This window comes from Pagrus pagrus, assembly GCF_965226575.1.
Source record: "Pagrus pagrus genome assembly, chromosome: 10".
NCBI lineage: Eukaryota > Metazoa > Chordata > Actinopteri > Spariformes > Sparidae > Pagrus > Pagrus pagrus.
In genome coordinates, this window is record NC_140194.1 from 7,851,669 (window position 1) to 7,875,164 (window position 23,496).

A 23,496-nucleotide genomic window follows, 5' to 3' on the forward strand; every position below is an offset into this window, starting at 1 on the left:
AATTTTGTTGTGCACTAATCAGGACAAATGTACACACAGAAAAGTGAAGTGGAAATATTTTAGTGTAGGTGAATAATGTGCTGAAAATGATGGCAAAGCATGTAAATGTAGTCAGTAAGGGCTGAGCAGTTTGTTTATCCGGTCCTCCTCCGCTTTCTCAAATTGAGGTGAAGTTTAGGGTTATGTGTTAATCGCACTAATTGACCCAGTCTTCTAATTTCTCTAAACGATAAAGTCTCTGTAAAGCATAAGCTGTCCGTGCACAAAAAGAGTTGTTGTTCACAAACTTAATATGTTCTGCCCAATGAGCAGAGTCCACATTCTGCTTCCACCTTGATATCCATAAACACTCCCACATTGGGCAAGAAAGAATGAGAGAGCACATATCCATTCAAGTGCAGCAAAGCAAGGACAGACCGATGATCATTAGGATGCAAAGTGTGATGCTGATTATGACTGTGTTTATAATGTGCTCATCTCACCTTAGAGAGCTGGGCTATTTGAGGAAAAAGCCATTTACCTGAGAAGGCGAGGCAGTCATGTGAGAAAAAGCTACACTGAAGCTGCTTAGTTTGATAGCATCTGTGTAAATGGCATTTAATGACATTTCCAGTTGCATCTTCTGAGTTATATATGCAGTTCATAGATTTTGACAAAAAAACTGAGTCGGTTAGACTCATGATGGAGCTGATCCTTACCAAGCATTTGATAAGACACAAGTGTTTGTCCTTGATTTAGCGCGAATTGTACTTCAAAACCTCATCCATTATTTGTTCTTGGTTTCTTTGTGCAGCCCACAATATATGAAATATACACTTTATGTTTCAATGACAGAGTTAATAGCAAGTGTACTCCTTTTTCACATAGGTTGAAAGCATCATATCCTATAAACTATTTAGGATAAAATTACATTTTAATAATATTTTACCTTTGCTTACATGAGGGATTAAACCATATTAGGAGTCAGGGTCACTTTAATCTGTGCAAGCTCAATTACTTCTGCCTCATTCAATAGCTTCAGTGCACTGTTTTGAATCCGTGAGATGATAATATAGAGAGGAAATGGTCAGTGGGGGACAATAGCACTTGATTTTACGACAAACGATCTATGACAAATGGATTGTTATAGAGATCCAAGTTCATATACAGTAATGGACTTATCAGTGTGTTTGTTGGCTGTATTTTCTTTCCTTTTATTGACAGTTGCCATCGTTACAGAAGCAGGGCTGATGTCGGAGACGATAGAGCTTTTGTAATACACTGCATTAGAAGTTTGTGTATATGTGTGTACTTGTGTGTGTGCATGTAATGGATCCTGCATCTGTGTCTTGTAAAAGCCACCTGTAATGAGGCACAGTGAAAGAGAAGAAGATGCAATAAAAAAAACATAATAAGCAAGAAAACAAAAGCTGTTATGCTGCAAGTTTGCATATGAAAACGGTGACTCATGTCATCATGCAAAATTCGTGTTTAAAATTGACACACCAAGCATTAGATGTGTAAAATATTTTACTTTAATACTTCTGGTAAAAAAGGAACAACGTGCTCAAATGAAACAAAGGACAGGTAGATTCAGTACACAGCAGTAAACATAAAGTTACACAGTGCTGCACAGGATACAGATACAGAATATGAACAACATACTGTACATACACCACTAAATACAGAAAAATAAATTACAGGCCCATTAAAGAGAAGGAAGTCATTTTTTTAAAGCTATTTGCAACCATTTACTGTACAGACTCAGCTGATCTAACCCATGTATGTAGCCGATGAAGGGATGCAAGCATTGGTGTGTTGTGGGATCCATAGTTGGTTTTGGCATGAATCCTTTTCAAAAATATCAACAAATGCAACATGGATAGGCAAGAACACTAAGTCGTTGTCATGTCCCTCTTGAGTGCAGATAAGAAATTAATTAGAAATCATTGAACTGCTTTTTAAAGCTTCCTGGTCAATTTAACAAAGAAAAGTCTCCTCTTTGCTCTCATTTGGTCTAATTTCAAAGTGATTGTACATAGCTTCCTGGTCGACTCTAAGGCTATTAGACTGTATTACAGCCAGAGAAGATATGAAATAATGTAGAAATCTAGGATGGTACCAAATTCAATTCATGGATGGATCATAATACTATTGCTTTCAGTGCTAACTATATTGAGTTAACTTCTAACAGAAAGTGCTTTCGCATGAGAAATTGTAAAATCTTAACATTGTGAAATGTACACAATGTAAAGATAGCAGAAATTAAAAAGAAAGTATGCTTGTCAAATTCTAGTTATGGATGATTTAAAATTTCTGATATCTGATCCGTGGTCATTCAAGTATTTTTACCATAAATGTGGAGAAAATGTGCCTTGGCTCATCAAACACAAACTACAAAATACAAGAAGTGAACAGAAACCAGCTCCACCCCCTACCTTCTGTCTAACACATCGAGAACATATGTCACCCTGAGCATCATCAGCTCAACTACAGGGAGCATCTTGGGTCAAGCTGTGCACATAACCTCACAGCAGGTGTATGGTGTTGGAGAGGTGTGTGAGTGGAAGAAGCGGATTTGAGTCATTGAAATAGGTGTCCTTTAAGGGATCTCATTTTGGCTGTCTTTGTCACTTTGACATAGCCTCATATCCCTGCTTCCCCAGCCCCCCCCCCCTCTCAGCTGTGTGTGCTGCTGATGTTCAGCGCTAGGGCTCAGACATTAACATGCGGCAGCCATCCAGGCCCCTCAGTCCCTGCGGTAATTGGAAAGCCGTCAGCAAGCCGTTGTCTCGATGGAGAAGGGGACACAGAAAGAGAGGCTGTGTGAGATGGGGAGAGCAAGAAAAGCAATAGGGAGCAGGCGAGAGAAAGAGACAAACAAGGATTGAAATGAGGAAAGGCATAGACAGAAGGATGGAGAAGGGAAGGGGAAAGGGCACAGGAGGCTGGAATCAGGTGTATGTAAGAATGAAGGCTATGAAGTAACTGATACAACGTGCCAGGAGAGGAATGGCAAGAGACTGAAAGAGGTCGAAAGGTGTATAGACAGGGATGAAGGTGTTTAGAGATTTCTAGTCTTTTAAGGAAAGTGGCAGAGATTAGCATCAAGAGTCCCAGTCCAGGAGCATAATCAAGTCAGTTGTTGCAGGGAATAGACAGTTTGTAATACATACAGAGCAGAGCTTCTATTTTTATTAAATACTTATGTCGTTAATAATATGTATTCCATTTGTTTTTATGTGTCCAAAAATGCTCGAGAGAAATCTTTGACGGCACAAGCAGCTGAATGATGCTCAATGCAACTTACACAGCGGTGGCAAAGTAGTGATGAATGAAGACTATAGGCGGAGCTCTGCCGCTGCTGTATTAGAATTCACCGCCAGAGAGAGAGAGAGAAGAAAAGAGAGAGAGTGAAGATGCAATGCGAAGAAATGTTGAGAAGGAGAGCGATAGGAGGGTGAAATGGAAGCAAGAGAATGAGAGAGAGAAGGAGGAGATTCAAGGCGAAGGGAAAGAGGGAGGAGCGACAATTAAACCAAATGGGCTGGAGCTTTTTGCCCCCCGCCCCACTGCACACAAGCACACACACTCACTCACACACACATACACACACACACACACATGCACATACTCTAGCAGCCTGCCTCAGGGAGCCATGGCGCATGCACGCTCGCAGGCAGACAGGCAGAAGGAGATCAATCGTGCTCTGGGACTAGTGTGTGTATGTGAGTGTCAGCGATGTGTTAGCGACATGCTGGTGGTGGCGTATGCCATGCTTGCGGAGGTGCAATGTTAGCGGGAGTGGAGGGGGCTGTCTGTGTATGTGCCTGTGCGCACAGCTAGAATGCACACAGAGGGCTTGTGGTGTGTGAGTGTGAGCGAGCCGTCAAAGGGGAGGGGAGCCACGGAGCGCAGCAGCAGCAGCAGCAGCAGTAGCAGTAGCAGCAGCAGCAGCAGCATTGCCAGAGTGTGTGTGAGTGTGTGTGTGAGCGAGCGTGTGTGTGTGAGGGGTGGAGGGGAGAGGAGAGGCAGACACGGCAGGACTCCCGGGAGAAGAAGCGGGAGTCGGGGAGCAGACCCAGCCTCTCTCCTCCACAGCTGGAGATCAAGGACCCAAGGACGAGGCAGGATCTGTAGCCCAGCCTGGAGCAGCTAATACTGGGGACACACAGGAGGGGACAGAGATCCCCTCTCTGGAGAAGGGCTTCTGCTGGAGCCCTAACTCAAGATGTGTTTGACTAAGGGGGGCTTCCAGACACATCTGACAGAACCACACAGAGGAGGAAACAGTGCAGTCCCTCTTACCGTTAAACATTTCGGCTTCTACATCGGTTAGGATGCGGGGTAGAGGGAAGAGATAGAAGGAGGGTGAAAGGGAGCAAGAAGGATATTTTCTCTGCTATTAAGGAAGGAAGAGAGGGAATAAGAAGAGGAGGAGGAGGAGAGAGTGTTTGGGAGGAGTGTACTCTCCTCTCATGACTCTCCCATGGAACACTGACTGTTGACTGTTGAGCGGCAGGCACTGGGACGTGTTTATGAATCCCTCCCTGGCCACCGTTACAACCAGGGGGTGTCACCAGGTTGCTGTCCCACTGACGACCATGTCGGTGACCACGGGCTTCAGTTACCAGCTACCTGGAATCACCACAGTAACATATGTGTTTGTTTACAGCCCCGGCTCAGTGCAGCGAGACCCAAGCCCCCCTCATCACACCCCTCCAGCGCTGACGGGCCCCCGCGGGCCCAAGCGTAAACTCTACAGTGCTGTCCCAGGACGTACCTTCATCGTGGTCAAGCCCTACACTCCACAGGGGGAGGGAGAGATCCAACTCAACCGTGGAGAAAGAGTCAAAGGTAGGTTGTCTGCTATTATTTGTGTCATTACAGATTTTATACCCTTACTTAACCAATTACTGTGACTACTTCTCATTGACCCTACAGCGGTTAATATTCTGTTTTTCATAGCATGTCAGCAGCGCTCTATCCCCACTATTGATGTTTAGGTTCTCCTGTAAAGTTCATGGCTACATGTGGCTTTCATGACTGTCGGAGCTGGGTTTGTTGCAGAATAAAAAAGCAGACATTCATATGCTCTCATACTTTTCAGACAACAAAGCACACCATTACTTCACTACGTTTTTGACTGCAAAGCAGTTATGTAATCTCTCAACCTGGAAGTCATTTCAGTGTCGTTTGAGCTTGACATTGTGAATTATCATTTCATTCACTCTGTAAATGTGCTGTTTTCTGCTCTACACAGAGGTGCCGTGGCTTCGCTTTTATGTGTTTGTGTGTGTGCTTTTGTCTCCATCCATGCTTCACTCAAGACTATGACTGTAATGACGTAGAAGGTAAACTCCATAATATTCTTCTCACCCTGTATCTCTCCCTATACACTTCAGTGTGTCAACCCTTCACCTACAGTGTAGCAATTAGTTCCTGGTCCTGTTTGAATCCACTTGAGATATGTGTACAATCTCAGTACTTCAAGGAGAGGGCATGCAAATTCAAACAGGTCCTGTGTGCCTTTTGGTTGTTGGTATGCATACACAAACTGTGTTGTTTCCTCCTCCCTGACAGTGCTTCCCCCTGAACATACAACTGCTTTTCTCCCTCCTCTTATCACCTGTCCACAGACACCCAGCTCCACATTGACCCCACACCCTACATCCTGCCACTTCACATACATCACCATGGATCAAACCCACATTAGCTTAATGGAACCAGTTCCCTCATGTCCTCAGAAAGGCTGGAGAGAGAGCGACTGCACTCATGCAGGTCATGCAGACCTCTCATGTTCCTCTCAGATCTACAGAGGCACAGGAAGTACAGATTAAGGGTCAATTTGGAATTTCAATTTGGATTTTGTGCAAAAGACCACAACACACACACAGACGAACAACACGCACACACACACACACACACACACACACACACACACACACACACACACACACACACACACACACACACACACTCTCTCTCTCTCTCTCTCTCTCTCTCACACACACACACACGCACAAAACATATCTCTCCCTCTTTCTCAGAAACATTGGCTAGCAAACAACACACAAACACCTATCTATACTGACAAAAACCCCTTCTTCATCCTTGCCTAGATGTTTTCTGTTTTCCAGCTTCTCCGACCTTAAAAGCTTTTATCAACAGACCTCCCCTTGTATGTTTTGATGCTTCTTCTTTGTAGTATTGTGTCTTTTACATGGAAACTCTGCTGTCATTTACACAGGAATTATTAAAGCTGATGATAAACAATTCAGATTGAACAATTCAGACTTGTGTTTTTGCAGAACAAAACCGAATGACACGCCATTGTCTGAAACTGATGCATACTGATGTTGACACAAATGTTATCGGGAATGTGATGACTCAACAGCAGCCAGTTTGCCTCCATCTACTGAATGGATATGCTGTCACTGTTTTTTTTGTCGGTGCAGCTGAATCCATAACCCTGCCACTAATGTGAACACACAGTGTTTTGCCGTTCTTTCATGTTGGCCATGCAGGAAACAAGCTTACAGTCGCATGGCTGCCAGCACCATGGCCCAGCCAAGTAAACCATCTGGCTCTGTTATGCAACACTGACCATCATAACCATTACTGTGTTGAATTCACTATGCTTCTGTAGACCTGAGATGTAAACTGAGAAATATATCACTGATGTCAACTGGTTGTTGTACAGCTTGGAGCCCAGGCAGTTCAGGTTCTATGTTAAAGGTTCGTTTTTGTTGTTTAGTGCAGTAGTCCTATCATGTAGCCATGTAGCAGGGAATGACCAGCCCTCCTGGTGCACAGATAAGCTAGGCCTGAGAAGCCACTTCTTTTAGGGATGGATGACCCTTGGTTTGATACATAATGCATTTCATCTGATCTGCATTCATAAATGGATGAGTTGCTAATAGTGATAGGGCTCATTTGCAATGGAGGACAGGAGGAGGTAAGGCAGGTGAAAGAGAGGGGAAACGATAGGAGGATTTATTTCTCTGTCTTTCTCCTGACTCATCTTCCTGATTAAGATGAGGAACAAATCAAAAAGCATCTACACCTTCAGGGTTATTGATTAGGCCCAAGGAAAGACCAGTTTACGTGTGTGTAAATGTGCACATCTATATCCACAGCATTGTTTGTACCTGGAAGCTAACTCTGATAATGTTTCATACATCAACTTGTTGATGATTCAGTTATGGTTAGATAACTAGTCTCTTCACCCGAACCTACCAACCCCCCAAACACACATACACTCATACACACAGTCACTCATACACTCATCTCTGTCTTCCTGTTCATGTCCTCACACCCTTGTTAATCACTCTCCATACCAGAGGAGCATCTTTACGATGAGATCAGACTGGGTAAATCTCACTAAATAATTTGTCTGTTTATGTGTGCGTGTGTGTGTATGTGTTAGCATTCATGCTTACATATTTAGGCATCACATAACTGTCTCTTAGCTCATCTTTTAGTAGGACAGATTGGTGGCCTGTTGAGGCAAGGGATATTGTATGCCATACAGGTAAATATGTGTCTCACTGTATAGTTTAATGGAGACCATTGATTTTGTCCTAATGAAAGACGTACTGCACTGTTCTCAGCAGTAGACTGTAGCACATTCCCTGTATGCTAGTTACCCATTTGTAATATGTGTTTTTTGAACGTTTAAGATTTGCACAATATGATGATTTCTTCTCTATTTTTTTTTAGTGAAGGATGATGATCTGGATTCAGATGGTAAATACAGTAGAGCAGTATAGAAAAATGTCCCATAGTCCTGTGTTTGATGTAAAACCCACAGCTGAAATCACTGGTTCTAGACTATCATGTCACTTGACTAGGACAACTAGGTTGTCTACACATGGAAGGCTTGATGCTGTGATTATTAGTTGGTGTTTGTACACTGCAAAATATTCATCACAAATTTGAGTGAAAAAAAAGTTTTAAAATTTAATGAGAGCGAACAGCTTCATTTTGCAGCTGATGAGTGCTTTCAAATTCTAAACCCCATTTTAGGTCAACTTCAGGGTCTTCCTCAGTTATTTATTACTGTTTCACACATCATGGCAATGATGGCAGTGTATAATAACCAACTAAAAATGAGAACTGTTATTTCCTGTAATAATTAAATGGAAGTATATTGACGACAAAAGTCCACCAAACCAATTTTTTGAGGGCAGCATTCTGCTCAGAAGTGACAACAAGCCTCATTTATACACGTTTTTCTTGTAATGGTTGAAATGATTTTTCTCTGTTAAAATTATTCATAAAATCAGAAAACGACTATATGAAATTTAGTGAAGATTTAACTGGCAATAGAACGGTTTGTTGTTTTATTGTATCATTATGAAGTAACAATGTAATGGCTATAGAATAATGACGCCATCGGACCTTAGATTGGTTCCCTATAAATCTCGCTTTCAATATGACCATTTGTCTGCCACGGGACACAAAATCTACCAGGAAAATCAAAGTTGATTGGCGATCCAGTCAGGAAGACAGCCTGCACCATTTCTTTCTGCTTTCGTGACTTTGCGACAGCTGCACAAGCAATAATACCACTTGGAAAACACTGTGGCTCTCTATTGGTAGAAATGGAACGTATTATTAATAATAATATGTTTATTAGTGTATAAGCACCTAAACTATCTACAGAGGGAACAGGTCCTCTTCCACGGTGTCCTTTGTGTTGCTCCACAATGTTTCTACAGTAGCCCAAAATAGAAAAAACATATTCTGTCTCTGGAAAGGGTCTTTTGTCATTTTTTTTAGCTTTTTTTAGACCCATCGTAGGTAAGGGTTAGGCGCGTGGTGCTCAATTGGTTGCCATTAAATCCTACACACTGAACCTTTAAAATGACTCGCCTTAATAGCTATGAATTCTAGAACAATCTCTAACACATCTTTGATTTTTAAGATAATACGACAATCAGTGGTGCTGATTGGTTAAACTTTTATTTTGAAAATAAAAAGAAGGGTCTTACAGGATGACCCTTCTCTCCCTGGTCAAATTGAGCAGGTGATGCTCTGCTCTCAGTTCAGGTTTGTGCCCAGAAGAAGATTCAGACTGCCAGAGAGAGCGTGAGCAGCTTTGATTAAAGCGAGCGTGAGAATCACTATCTCTGCTAAAAATGCACTCATGCAATTACTCCTGAATGCTCTAATTACCTGTTATGTTCATGATTCAGCCCTCATTTGTTCAAAAATCTAATTCTGCTCATTCAAAACAATGCCTCAGAGGTTGACTTGCTGACTGAGTAGTGCTTGGGTTTGTTTTATGTTTCTGTTCAAAATGTACTTCCATACAGTAGTGTATGTTGTGGTAGGATAGTGCCAGAATCTTAACTGAAGATATCCGCATACATATGTTTATGTTTGAGCATTTTTGTTTTTTATTTTATTATTTTGTTCAAAATATACTATAATAATATATAACAAAGTATATACACCATAATGACGACCAACACTACAATTTCTTCAGTTATGTAATTATTCACGTAATGCCTTATAGCTGACATCCCGTTCAATGAAGACGATGAAGATTCCATTGGCATTAATGACGATGACGATGAACACATAGGTAAAATGAATATTTTTCTTTTTTAATTTTGAAAGAAGGATGACAAAGTGGTTGAAACTAAAAAATTATTAAAGAGAGTCAACTATTTAACATTCTGCTAGCACAAATAAATAATGTGAATGTTAAAGGCTTGTGTTACATCTACCTCAATGAATCTTCAGGCTTATTTTCAAGTTCACAATTTTGTTCTTAAAAGTGACACGGTGATCCCACGTTTTCATCCTTCATTTTCATGTAGACTAGCACCCATAGTTGCACATGCACCCCTTGAACATCAGTAGATGAGCCTTAAATGCGTGCTTAGTTCCAATGACTGTCCCCATGAGCCATGTGTTTTATCCAACCAGTTCCTCCTCCATTTTGAAGAATTGCTTGGAAAAACTCCCAGCCTTCAGTCAGTGATTGTCAGTCCATTGGTCTGCTGTCTGAGATCAATGTCTCTAGACAGCCTTCGTCTAGACAAACAGCCCTGCTGTCCGCCATTTAGCAGGGTCATCCACATCTAGCTCTCCAAGCAGACTGTTAGTCTCAGGTAATGAGATCTGTTTGTCCTTCCTCACTCACTGGACTGCCACTGGACCACAAAACTACCATGCATTGGTATCGTGGGGTGTTTCAGGGTGCGTGTGTGTGTGTGTGCGTGTGTGTGTGTGTGTGTGTGTGTGTGTGTGTGTGTGTGTGTGTGATGATGTCAGTAACTGAAGTTTAAAGAAATGGATGCTTCCAAGATCATCAGATCTGTGGGCTCTGTGTATTTGTGTACACGTGTGTATCTGGTCATGCTCACAGCCATTTGTTTGTGTGTGTGTGTGTGTGTGTGTGTGTGTGTGTGTGTGTATATGTGTGTTTTTGACGATATCTTTGCTACACTCCATTAACAGGTTGCCTGGGCCCATCCCCCCAACCTCTCACCTCCCCTCTCTATACTCATTCCCCTGCTCACCCCCTGTATTTGTTTCTGCTCTTCCCCTTCATTGATGTAATCTGATCTCATCATCTGGATGGACATCTCTTGAAAGGCCACTTACTATCACCATGGTAACGGACAGGGACACATGCCACCGTAACCTGGTCAAGCTTTTTGCACACTTGTGCGCCCATACACACCCACACTCGCATATACAAACACAGTCACACACATGTACAGTACACACTTGCTCAAACTCAGGTGCAAAGGTAACACACAGGATCACAAAAACACATTCAAAGGAGCAGATGTGTGTATCAACACAGTGCCGCCCCCTATCCGGGAGCATGAACTGCACATTCAGGACATTCGTCTCCTCAACAAGGTGACACATTTAAGAGCATGCTTCCGTAACAATGTATTACATCTCTCTCTCTCACACACACGCGAACACACACACACACACACACACACACACACACACACACACACACACACACACACACACACCACATACACCTTCTCCAAACGCCATTATAAATCTTGCAGACAGCCATGAAAATGAAACCAGCGCAAGTAACGTTGAGATTAGACATTCACAAACATGATTAATGGGGTTTGGCCGCACCCAGTGTGTGCAGAATATTAACACTGCTATGGGCAGTGGAGGATACCTGAACCAGTAATACCGACACAAACACACACACGTACTGGGTTTTAATGGATAATTTGTGGTCTAGCTTCACACAGGTACAGAAAGCAGTTACTACTTGCTGTTAGGATCTCTGGGAACACACACGCACGCACTACCTCAGCCATTTACTAATGCAGGCACAGATCAGCTGTCCTAGAACTGCAAAAGCTTTCTGTTGAACCCATTGTCTGAACATATGCTTCTCTTCTCATGTACTTAATCATCTCCAACAATAGCTACACGTATACGAGCATTGATGTGCATGTGTGTTTTGAACAAGGCCAAGAGCCAGTAGTTTATTGGAATGAAGCTCTGCGCAATGCCTTATGTTTTAGACCACACAGCTTGCTGTTGTTAAGACTAAAATGCATATGCATCTGCCCGTTACCAAGCAACAGGTGCTTAGTGCATTACAGCTCTGATATGCCATTTAAGGACAGAAATAAAAATGATAAAAAATTATGCCTTTAGTGAGTTTCAAAAAATCTGTTTGATCCTGAGAAACAATATTATTTTACCTGCATACTTTTCCTTTGAGTATATTTCCTTTTAGGAATACTCTTCCATCTTTCCTTTTCTTTTATTTTTTTTTCTATCTGCTACTTGCAAATCAGGTTGGATGAGAGCCTGTTTGCTCACTGTTGACTTTGGAATAAATATCATTGTTGGCTTGACACAGTGAGCTTAGGTTGAATTAATTAGACTTTGGCTGTCTGGCAGTTGCATGAAGTGGACAGTCTGTGCATGTATGTGTGGGTATTTCTGTTTATGTGCAAGTATGAGCATCTCTTCATTGCTCTTCGTGCTTTATGAAGTGTGTGTGTTGGGTGCGTGCACGTGTACAAATGTGTAAGTATATGTCTGCCTGTGTGCTTGGCTTTGTGTGTGTTTGTCTTTGTGCAGCACAGTGTAAGTAATTGCCTCCCACAAGTTAGATAAACAGCATCCTTCTAGTATTCAGCAACCAGCTGTCCTAATATCCGAGGCACATATGGAAGAAATGTCTCGCTCTCTCTGTCTTACCCTGCCCTCATTCTCTCTGTCTGTCTCTCTCTTTTTTTCTTCCTATCCCTTATACACGTATGCACACATATGTGCACATACATTTATTTTTGTGTGCTGGGCTTGTGCAGGTTTGGTGATTTTTGATCATTTATTTTGCAGTTAATGTTCTGCAATTGTGTCTGTATGTCATCCACTCATTTACTAGCACCTTATTAACACAGTGTGAGGCCTATTTTATCAATTATACAACCTCCGAGCCTACATCAGTGTATTTAATGCATTTAAATTAATTTGTACAGTGCAACAGCTCTTTTATACGTGTAAACCAGATTTTCCCTTGGCAGATTGTGGCTGATGTGGCCATTTAAACATAATTTCAATAATGGTATTATTAGGCCACAAATATAGTAGAGACGGATATTAAACTTGGATTGAGTAACAGAATCCATATAACTAAAATGTAGGTATATCATGCAAAGGACTAGTATGTAGGTATGATTTTGACAATGGTCACATCCTTATGTAAGGACAGTATTCTATCAGATGATTTCTTTTTCAGTTTCATGTTTTCTGTTATGAAGTAAAAGATTAACTAGAACTAGAAGATTTTTTTTTTTGATTAGCAAGGTTTTGCAATTGCAGCAACACGTACTGTTCAATTATATATCCCTTTCTTTCTTTTCTTAGGTTAAAACCGTGAGTGCTGAGTTCCTAAAAATACTGTCCTTTAAGGCTAAAATGATGATAAAACCCTTTATACACACACTCTTACATTTGTGAGCTGTTTCACACAAAAAAAGCCTCACCTTACAACTGATTAGAAGTGCTTCCTACCTGGTAGCTACAACCCCAAATGCTTTGCTCTTCTTAGATATGGACCCTAGATGTGTAAAGTGGAACCAAAAGAGAAGAGAATAAAAATGTATGATACTTAAACAGAACTTTTCAAACAAAATACACTCTGTTGAACCTGTGTTCTCATGTACCTTGCCAAACCCTAAGAGGAAAGCCTGAGAGACCACGAAGATGTATAATAGCATAATGTAGTCTGCATGGGGGCATTTGAGGAAAAAGTGTGTTGGGGATGAGAGGTTTATAGTGTGTGGCCCATGTTCCCAGGAGAAATTAATGGTATCACAGTATGGACCTGAGGCTAGTTTATTAACAGATTTCACTCGTTGGCCATTCATATTGTTCCAAGATGTGTGTGCGCATGTGTGTGTGTGAGAGTGTGTGTTATTGATACTGGACAGGGCCACAAGCCTAAGGCAAGGACGTTGATGTCACAGCTAACCTTCTAGCTGTCCAATCAGAGTAGCAGCGGGGTGCAAAGTCCCGCCCACACACCTACTTGCTCCCTGCTGAACACACCACCTGTCCTCCTATTCCACTCTCATCCTCTCTGTTTGTTTGTTTTTTCCAAATATGGCCATACGGTGCTCACAGGATCGTCCCACACTTAGCCTCTCACTGAAATTAAAACCCATGCTTGCCTAACCTACATGTGATTTACTGAGCCTCACACAAAATGCTAATTAGAAACACAGCAGTTGCAGAGTTAATCAGTATATGAATAAACATGAACAGGAAAACTGCTGCATAAACAGGAGCCATTGACTGACGCAGTTACATATTCAACAGAAACGCTGATGTGCTTTAGATTTACAATCACTCTGTTATGTACAAAGAGACGCACACTGTTTGAGTTGGGCGCGGCGAGGGACAGGGCTGAACTGACTGAGTGGCTCCAGATGGTTGTTAGCAACAGGCGTTTTCTATCCTGCACAGTGACAACCTACTTTGAAGTCATGGATATAAAAATGTGCGTGGAAAGGTCGTGTCCTTTCCCAGTATTGTCAAGTAGAGTAGCTTTTAACAAATTTTGAAAGCCTTGTGTCTTGACCTCTTCTTGTTGAGCTCTCTCTCGTCAACTGCATGCACAATCTCCCTGAAAGAAAAAAAAAACAATCAAACAAGAATGGAATCTGAGATTGTCCTTGTTATTAATGTCAACCCCATGACCACTCACCACTTTAAGTCCCCCATGCTGCCACATGCAATATCAGACAGCAACAGGCGTTTTTTGTCATGTAATAATATGTAGCTGAGGCTGGAGCGTGGGCACTGGTCAGCTCATTACAGCATGTTCATTTATCATGGGATAAACACCATCACTTATGTGACGCCATGACTGGTCAATCAAACGATCAGGTGTGTGATTAACGACTCCACAACAAACAATCAATCACTGATCTATTTAACAATCAACAGGCAATCAATGGTTGGTCTAAAGCTAATCAATCACTGGCGTACTCTGATGGAAGACTCCATTATTGTTTTTGCTCCATGCTGATCAGTTTACCAGGTAATATCATCTGGACATAATTTTGTCACATCAGTTCCCGTCACTGCTATGATGTAGATTTTCTCGTATGTGAACATGCATACAGCTAACTGATAATTCACCCTTTGTATTTGATATAATTTGTTTCCATTTCTGAGCTGGGTTTTTATGTAGTATAAGAAAAGACAGAGGGTAACTGTTAGGTAGCCTGGTCTATTTTTGTCTCCACCTGAGGGCTGATACAGAAGAAGAGAAAGAAAGAGAAATGGAATAAAAAACAAGCGAGAATGAAAGAAGAAGAATGTCATGTAGGTCCCCTGAAGCCTGAGAGGGAGGGAGGAGATGAGATGAGAAGAGAAGAGGGATCCCTCCGAGTCAGCCTTGGAGTTTTCCTCCCTCCTCTCTTCCTCCTCCTCCTCTCCCACTATAATTTACAACACTTCCGCCCTCCTCGCTTTTTCCTTTTTTTTTCTTGCTGCAGCCCTCTTCCTTTGATCCACTCCTTCCTCTCACTCTGCTGTCATTCACAAAAAAGGCATTTCTCATTGTTTCCATATATTTTATTATTTCTTCCTCAAACTTGTCAAGTCTTTATTTCTTTCAGCCCCCACCCTCCACCCCCCCACCCCCCAGTGTCTCTGTCTCAGTTGAATACTGATGAGCCAGACTGCGCCACTTCCTCGCCCTCTTCTAAGCAAAAGAAGTCCTGTGAGGACAGGCATGCTGCACGCATCTGACTCAGAGCAGTGTGACTATCCCTCCTTCTTCGTATTTATTGGCTCTCTACTTCATTCAGTCTTGGGTCTACTCTGGGGTCCACTCTCCCTTTTCCACATCACCTTCTTAATTCCCAGCCACCTCCACTTCTCCTAGACCATGTCCACCTCTGTCCTTAAACTTCATTTTATTACCTATACAACTCTTGATTTTTCTGTTTCTCTTACCTACTCCTGCTATATATATATATATGGTTCCCTGTGTCCTCTGTTCCTCCTTCAGAGCATTAGCATGTATTGTCCTACTCCTATACTATTGGTAATGATGACCATCCTTGTTGCATGACTGTACATGGTCATCCCCCTTTCTCTTCCTTATTGTATCTGTGTGTGTGTGTAGGCGTGTGTCTCTGGTTGTGTCCCCCTTGTTTCATAAAGATGCAACTCTGCTCTCTCTCTATTACACTGAATTGAACCGAGGTTTAATAAAGAGTGCAGGGATCCAAATCTAATAACAGCTCCACTCTGGTTATTGGAATGCTCTCCACACTCACCTTCACACACTTTGCATCACGCACACACACACACACACACGGTTATGCAGGCTGAGATATATACTTACTCTTTATGCAGAAAAACCTTACTCAGCACTCTCATTTCACATTATATTACACTTACTGTTCATCACGTACAAACAATAGCGCTGTGATTGTTTTCAGTAAAGCATTGTCACAAGTTGTTTTAAATGATGAATAGTGGGATCCCGACATGGGAGCTAATCCAGAGGTCAGGACCAAAAGTGCGATCCCTGATGTATTAATATTTGTTTGGTACACTGTATTAATCGTGAAAAATTATCTGTATACTCTTAAGACCAAAATATCTTTATCTCTTCTAACATAAACCTCGTTTTTGAAACTGTTTTTTAATTCAATTGAGGTTTGGTTTTTGCCTGAGTCTCATGTGTGAACACGTCTCAAGACTGAGAGTGTTTGTTTATCATTAGGGCCCACAGAAACCAAACCGACAACAAATAACTAGTGGCGACGACGGCTGACTGTTGCATCACCTCGTGTCACTTTAGAACCCAGCCATGCTGGGACTGGGAGACAGAGTTGAACATTACGATATTTTTGACCAAATACCCTCACTGATGCGACAATATCGGAGGAATGACTGTTGATTCTTTCACAAAATATTAACACAGAGAATTTTGATAAATAAACATCAGTAATATGGTTATTATAACTCAGTGGGTAGAGGCAAGTATTAGAACAAGTACAACAGTTTGCTAAGTTCAGAAAATTACATCACTTTACTGTAATGCAGCCTTTATAACCAGGAAAAGATAACACTTATGACATAAAACAAGACGATCACATAAGACGATATATAGTCTCATATCTTGATAACGATGTAATATCTTTGTATTACCCGGCCCTAGTCTCGGCCATAAAGAACACAACACAAAGACTACAGCTGAAGGCCATCTCGCTGTATATTCTGAGCCTGTGTGAGAGATAATACCTCTCTATGCCACCAGGTAGAGGTAGTCTGTATCCGTTTTTCCATTTCTCTTCTGCACTGATTCACTTGTCTGAACACAAATTCAGAGGAATGTCCTCACCAACGGGCTCCGACTTGTGTCACCTTTGCAGGACAGACAGCAACAACTAGGCGCTAGACGCTAACCAACAGCTACAACGATGGTGTTGGTGTCCTGGTGTTTCAAAGCTCTTACATTAAAGACACACAGAAGACACTGAGAGCAGAGCACTTGGTATGAAGTGAACAGCAGGGAGCAGCAACAGAATTGTGAAGAAATTAGCCAGTGTTTTGTCAGACGGCTCCTGGTTGCAGCTATTTAACTGTGTGTAAGAACAGTATTTACCTGCTAGCTAACTAATTGCTTTTAATCTTTTCAGTCTGTCCCTATGCTATAATGTCTGCATTATGCAACATGGCTGCAGAAAATGTACAGCACATCTCTTTAAATTGGATTTTTCTTTAGCATATACAGTATAATCGCAATGAATGTCCTACTGAAGACCACAGTTAGAAAGGAGACACAGGAAAAAAGGCAAGTGACAGATAATTGTAGAGTATTTAAACAGAAAGCATTAAGAATAGAATGCAGCAGCTAGAGAGACAATTTAATAAGTAGTCTACAATGGAACCGTGAAGCAGCATATCTACTTTCATAATTAAATATTTGCACCATATGGCCCCATTACATTATTTGACTCCTTTAATACATACTATTATTTTCATTTGGTATGTAAAAATGAAATGTTCCCCTTTTCGTTTCTTACAGCAGTAAGATGTACGTATGGAAATCCTGTCATGGCATTTTATGGAAATCAAGCTGTATTTTGGCTTTGGCAAGTTTTCCATGGCATCCCTGTCTGAATCAGTGTGAGTGCATCAGTGGCAGAAAGCCATCAGCCTCTCTCAGCACAGCCGCAGCCTTTTATAGTCTGCTCCTGCAGGCAAATACGGGAGTCTGATGCACCCACTGTTACCTGTGGAAAATATGTCTGTGTGTTCTGACAAGTCTACTCCTTCCTCACCAGCTGTCACTCATTCATTCATGACAGCTGGCCTCACTGTGTATGACTGCATGAATGAGTGTATTGGTCTGCGTGTGGCTGCTTGTTATACAGAGAAACAAAGACGATGAGAGGAGAAAGAAAATGAATGACTCAGCTCAAAGCAATAGAGCGAAGCAAAGCAAGAATTAAAATGAGCTCAGTCGGCTGTCACACACACAAATACAAAGACGTGCGCACACACATACACACACACTCGAGCAGGGATGCATTGAAGCTTGCAGGCAGGGTGTGTGAAGAGTATAAATAGCTCTGCATCCTCACTGATGCTATTTTTAAACCAGGAGCCGTGACTGACTTCACCAAGGGCAAAACTCAGAAGTAACACACACGCACACACACACACACAACAAACTGTACCAGACTTTCCACCAGACAGCAGACTTCTTGGACAGTCATGAATAACTGTGCGTCTGTTGAAACATAGCTCTTTCCTTTTGTCAGCTTGTGTCTGTCTTTAGCTGGCTCTCATCTCTCTTTGTCATTGCTGAATGCAAGCCTCTTTCTGTCACATTCTTTTCCCTTTGTTTCATTCCCTGGGGCTCTCTATTATGCTACTCTCCTTTCTGGTCACATTTCATGCTTCGTTTGTATGTTATTTCTATAAAAGCTGAGAATTTTCCATTAATTCCCAGTGAGATGTTGTACTATCTACTGTGGGAACACGCTGTGAATTTCTATCGGGCCTTACAGTACAGTTCCAACTGGTACTGACAGATATCAGTTCAGTAGAAATTAGGCAAAACTCTATTTTTGCCATTCTTAATGTGACTGATTTATTATGATCAGGTAAAGGTGGGACGAAGTAGCAAACCAGATAGCTATGCTATTTGGACAAATAACTTCACCTGGCTCTTCCTTGGATGAAGTTTGTAAATAACGCAACTTTAGCTACTTATGGACTAGACTTTGAGCTGACTGATGTGCAGAAAACTATTGTTATATGTCAGTGGCTGTGTTAACAGGAATATCAAAGTAGTGACGAGCAAAAAATTCAGGCCCCTTTAACATTACGGTGATAAAAAAAAAAATTGAATTTGGCGCAAGCAGCAAAAACCCACGGAGCCATTCTGTTAGGTGTAGACATGACAGGCTGCTTGTGTCAGTGTGATGGTGTGGGGAATTTCTTTGCACATTAGCACATTGGAGTTCCTGATACCCACTGAAGAATAGCTGAACAACACAGAATATCTTAGCACCGTTGTTGACCATGCCAGTCCCTTGTGGCTGCAGTTTATCCACACCACCAGCATGATGATGCACCATGTAACAAGGCACATATCGCCACTCTACTGAGCATTGTTTGGATGGACATGGCAGGTCTCAACAAGACTGTACAGCTGTTGAAATTGCAGTAACTACCCAACACAGACAACTCCACATTTTGCAATAGACCCGTGTCTTGTAGAATCATTCCCAGACAATTTTCTGCTGTTCTCGAGGAAGCAATATATGCTACAATTGTACAAAAGTGCATTGTAAAGTACAGTGTATAATTATGTGTGGAGCGGGGTATATGTGTTTATGTGTGACAGTGTGTATAAATGCATGCCAACATATGCTGTGTCTTAGCTCCTACTAGTTTACCTGTGGAGGTGATTATGAACCAGCATGTGGCAGCTCACTGCTTCTAGTGACACAGTCAAGAAAGGCCTGACTTGTTATTATACAGTAGAGAGAAAAGCTGGTGCCCAGCTGAGGTGTTGATTGTCTTATGTAGTGACCTGTTGTTTAGTTAAACCCCAATAGACCCCCATAGAGGATAACAAAGCAGAAATTCAACAATGAATTTATTGTTTTACGCTGAAGTAACTCTTCTTAATCTTCAGTCTCCAGTGTATTTCTTTTCTGCCTCAGCTCATGCATTTCAGTATAGTTATTTGTAGTTAAGGCTTCCATTAAAGACACAACTGAATTCTTCATTTTGACCCACGTATCCAGCTGTTGAGTTGCTCTCAAATTTCCCACCACTCAACATGAATTTAAAAAGAAATGAAGAGACGATCCAGTATGAACATCAGGCACTTGTAAAACCCAAATTTTACTGCCCTTGTCTGTCCTCCTGCATTAAAATTCTCCTCCTTTGTTATTTCTGTGTTTATAGAATCCATTCATCAAATTTGGCTAGACCATTAAATCTCTTCTAGTGTTGAAGCGTCTTTAGTCTTGAACCACTGAAAAATATACTGTATGTACACCCTACTGTAAGTATAGGAGAAGGATAATGGCTTTCAAAAGGCAGTTGAAAAAAATAAAAAATGAAATGTATCGCCCTCAGTAACAGTTTGCCAAGATTATCCAGAAACGTGTAGAAGCGTATACATGTATTGGAGCCTCTCTCTGCACAGTGACCAGTGATCTTTCAGCCACTTAGCGAGAAATACTTCTGCTCTGTGTGAATGAGCGCATACAGTATGGCTATTTGAAGTCACCACTGTTTTCAGACTGCTGCCTATTAGAAACCACAGCCGGTGCTTTCTTAGATTCAGTTTCATCTATGAAAAACCTGGGGAGTGACTGCTTTGCAATGTTTTTGCAACACAGTTTGTTTTGGGATTCGATCTGTTTATCTAAAGAACCCTTAACTTCTAGAAATTTCAAATGTCCATTGTAAAATAATAACATCAGCCCAGCTCATTGTGATAAAATGTTCCCATAGTACTTATAGTACAATAATAACAGCTTGACTGTAGGCAGGCATTTTCCCACTACTATCTACAGCTGTAGCTCTGCACATGGCAGTGCTCCCAGAGCGGTCTGGTTGGACGACAACATCAATTCAGCACACATGTTGTAAATCCTCTTGCACTGATATGCACTGTTTGATTTCCTTTCTGCCACTTGGCTCCCATGAGCTCACATCTGATTCACAGGGACAGTTGTCATGCCAACACAGTGGTGGCAGAGTTGCAGTATAAGATAGAGGCTACTCACACAGCAGGGAACTCTCAAAGTCCATGTGAGGACATGTACATACTGTACATTTATGCCCTTTTTGCTGTGTGGACGTAAACTGCACATGCATGTGGATTCACTGTCTGTTTGTGCCAGATATGAAGTAAAGCAGCTAACTCTGATAACTATGGTGTTTGGCCTGTAGAAACAGACTTACTGCAAATACGCGGTATCACTTCACACTGTGATTTAGCCAAAATAACCCTGGCTGTTTTGATTAAGGACTTATGTAGAGTGTAAGAGTGGCAGTGAGATTTTGTTTACTGTGTTTATTTTTTCCTCTGTGTGTTTATGCAGGCGCTCTGCTATCAAATGCTGAAGGCACTGTGAGGATTATTATGCTTGTTATGTATTAAAATACTTTGCTAGTGTTTGTGTGTGTGTGTGTGTGTGTGTGTGTGTGTGTGTGTGTGTGTGCATGCCTGTTTCACTGACCTTTTCTTGACTTCACTGACAAGCAATTAATTGGCTTGATTACAGCATTTAGAGTGCCTGGGGTGTGTTTGAGGTTAATTGAAGGAGGATGTTTATATGTGCAACACATACATGTGGAGGAACAGCCTGCAGTATGAAGGTGTACATGGATATTTGGCTGTGTAAAATAGTATATTTTCCTTGAATTCGGCGCTCGAGTCTGTCCATATCTGTCGGTGTTGGTGTCAAGGATCAAAAATGGATTAGAAGTGAGGGATTAAGGGAGTGAGGGAAGTGAGCGAGGGTACCCCAGAAGATCAATCAGAGGTTTCACCTTTTTTTTCATCCCGGCACTTGTCTACTGCAGGAACACCATTATAGTATAGACGGACATCACTGACAGAGACAAAGAGTGGGGTTGGAGACAATGACCGGGAAATCATTCAGAAACACAGCGAAGGGGACGGGGAGAGAAAGACTTGAATAGCAGAGAGAGGGCAAGAGAGAGAGAATAAAGGTTTTAGACAAGGGAAAATAGAGATGGAGGGAGTCTTTTCTCAGGAGACAGGTAGGGTAAAGATGTGTTAAGCTGAGATCAGAGAGGGGGATCAGCTCATGTATCCTCTGTCTGCTGAGTGTCATGTTTTTTACAGCGGGAAGTCGATAAACAGCCATTCTCCCCTCTTGTACACCACTTCTCTCCTAGCTAGCATAAAGGTGAGCTATGGAGGGTTTGCAGCTCAAGTTCACAACTGCATATCAAGATTTGAAAATCATGACCAGTGTAGGATACAACTTGTTGGGATAGCGTAGTTACTCTGGATTGCCACTGAGAGGAATCTTTTACATATCTGTTCACGAAGACGAGTAATTGTTGTGTTTAGGTCCAGTATTTTGGCATTGATTATAGCCATAGTGGTTTTGCTTTTCTTATCATTACTTAGTCAATCATAAACTGAAGGTGTCTGCTCCATGCACCAGCACCAGCACCAGCAGCAGAGTTGCAGCACAGAGTAGCAGAGTCATTTCACTAATCGTGTGACGTCAGTCAGGAGAGTTGGCGGAGGTTTTGTTGTCAAAGCAAAAAGCAAAAGCACCTATTTGGCAATATTTTGGATTTAAACCCGGTGCAAATAGGAAACCTGATAACGTTAATGAGGGGGAAGGAGTTGGTTATATCAGTTGGATTGCAGCCTGTCACCTGCTACAGATAACTGAGGCTTCCTCTTGTTTCATTACTCCTACAGACTGTATAAAACTACTCCTTGATATATTTCAGAGTGATGTGCTGTCAGAATTAGCGGAAAGTGACCATTGTTTTGCTCTGTAGATGCATTTTTGTTAAACGATAGTAGTAAGTGCTAAACTCACTGAACACATGGCATTTTCTGTGACTAGCCTACATCCGCCCGCACCTTTGTAATAAAAGCCACCTTGCCACCCTGCTGCAGCAGTAAATAGTAAAATGGTTATTAGACTGTACTTCTGTAGCACCTTTCTAGTCATACCAACCACTTAAAGCGCTTTACAACACAAGTCAGCATTCATCCGTTCACACAGCAGTGGCAGAGGCTACAATGCAGGGCACCACCTGCTCATCAGGAGCAATAACCATTCATACGCACAAAAAAAACACACTGATGGAGGAGCTACCAGGAGCGATTTGAGGTCCAGTTTTCTTGCGCAAGGACACTTCAACATGTAGACCTCTGATTGGTGGACGACCGCTCTACCTACTGAGCCTCAGCCACCCCAGTGGGAAATGTTCCGTTTACATTAGCTATCAATGAATACAGCGCTCTACAGATAGTAAGGGTGTTTTCCTGTAAAAAGCCTGGTGTAATCATTGTTGTCATGAGTTTATGAGCCGGTGGGAAATTTAATCACCGCAGCAACACTGATTGCTTATATAATACATTACAAAAGGAGACAACAGTCAACCAGGACATAATCTGGAGAAACAGGGTTGATTCGAACACGTGTACTGAAACACACTTTCCTGCTCTGGCCTGTTTGTTCTAGTGTGTCTCTGAACAGGATGTGAATGGACATGAATTTTCAGGTAAATAAGATGTGGGCACAGTGTGTTACAAGATACAGCGAGGAATCCTGTGAATGGCTGATATTTTAACTTTTTACTATCATGTCACTATCAAGTCCAGTTGGCTGCTTCTCATAGTGCCCCAGGTTACATCACCGTGACATGTCCCCATGCCACAGCAGAATATAGTTTGGGGGAAGTAGACTACATCATTTAACAGGCTGTCTGCTGGCTGCAACA

The 23,496-nt window shown here is 41.8% G+C and overlaps 1 protein-coding gene across 1 annotated transcript in view; it reads left to right on the forward strand.

Annotated features, from left to right (window-relative positions):
- The window catches only part of shank3a (SH3 and multiple ankyrin repeat domains 3a), a 150,048-nt gene that overhangs the window by 81,941 nt on the left and 44,611 nt on the right, over window positions 1-23,496 (forward strand). Inside the window, 1 exon segment of the mRNA XM_084363630.1 lies at window positions 4,655-4,836. Within this exon segment, the coding sequence (XP_084219756.1) occupies window positions 4,655-4,836 (182 nt within the window).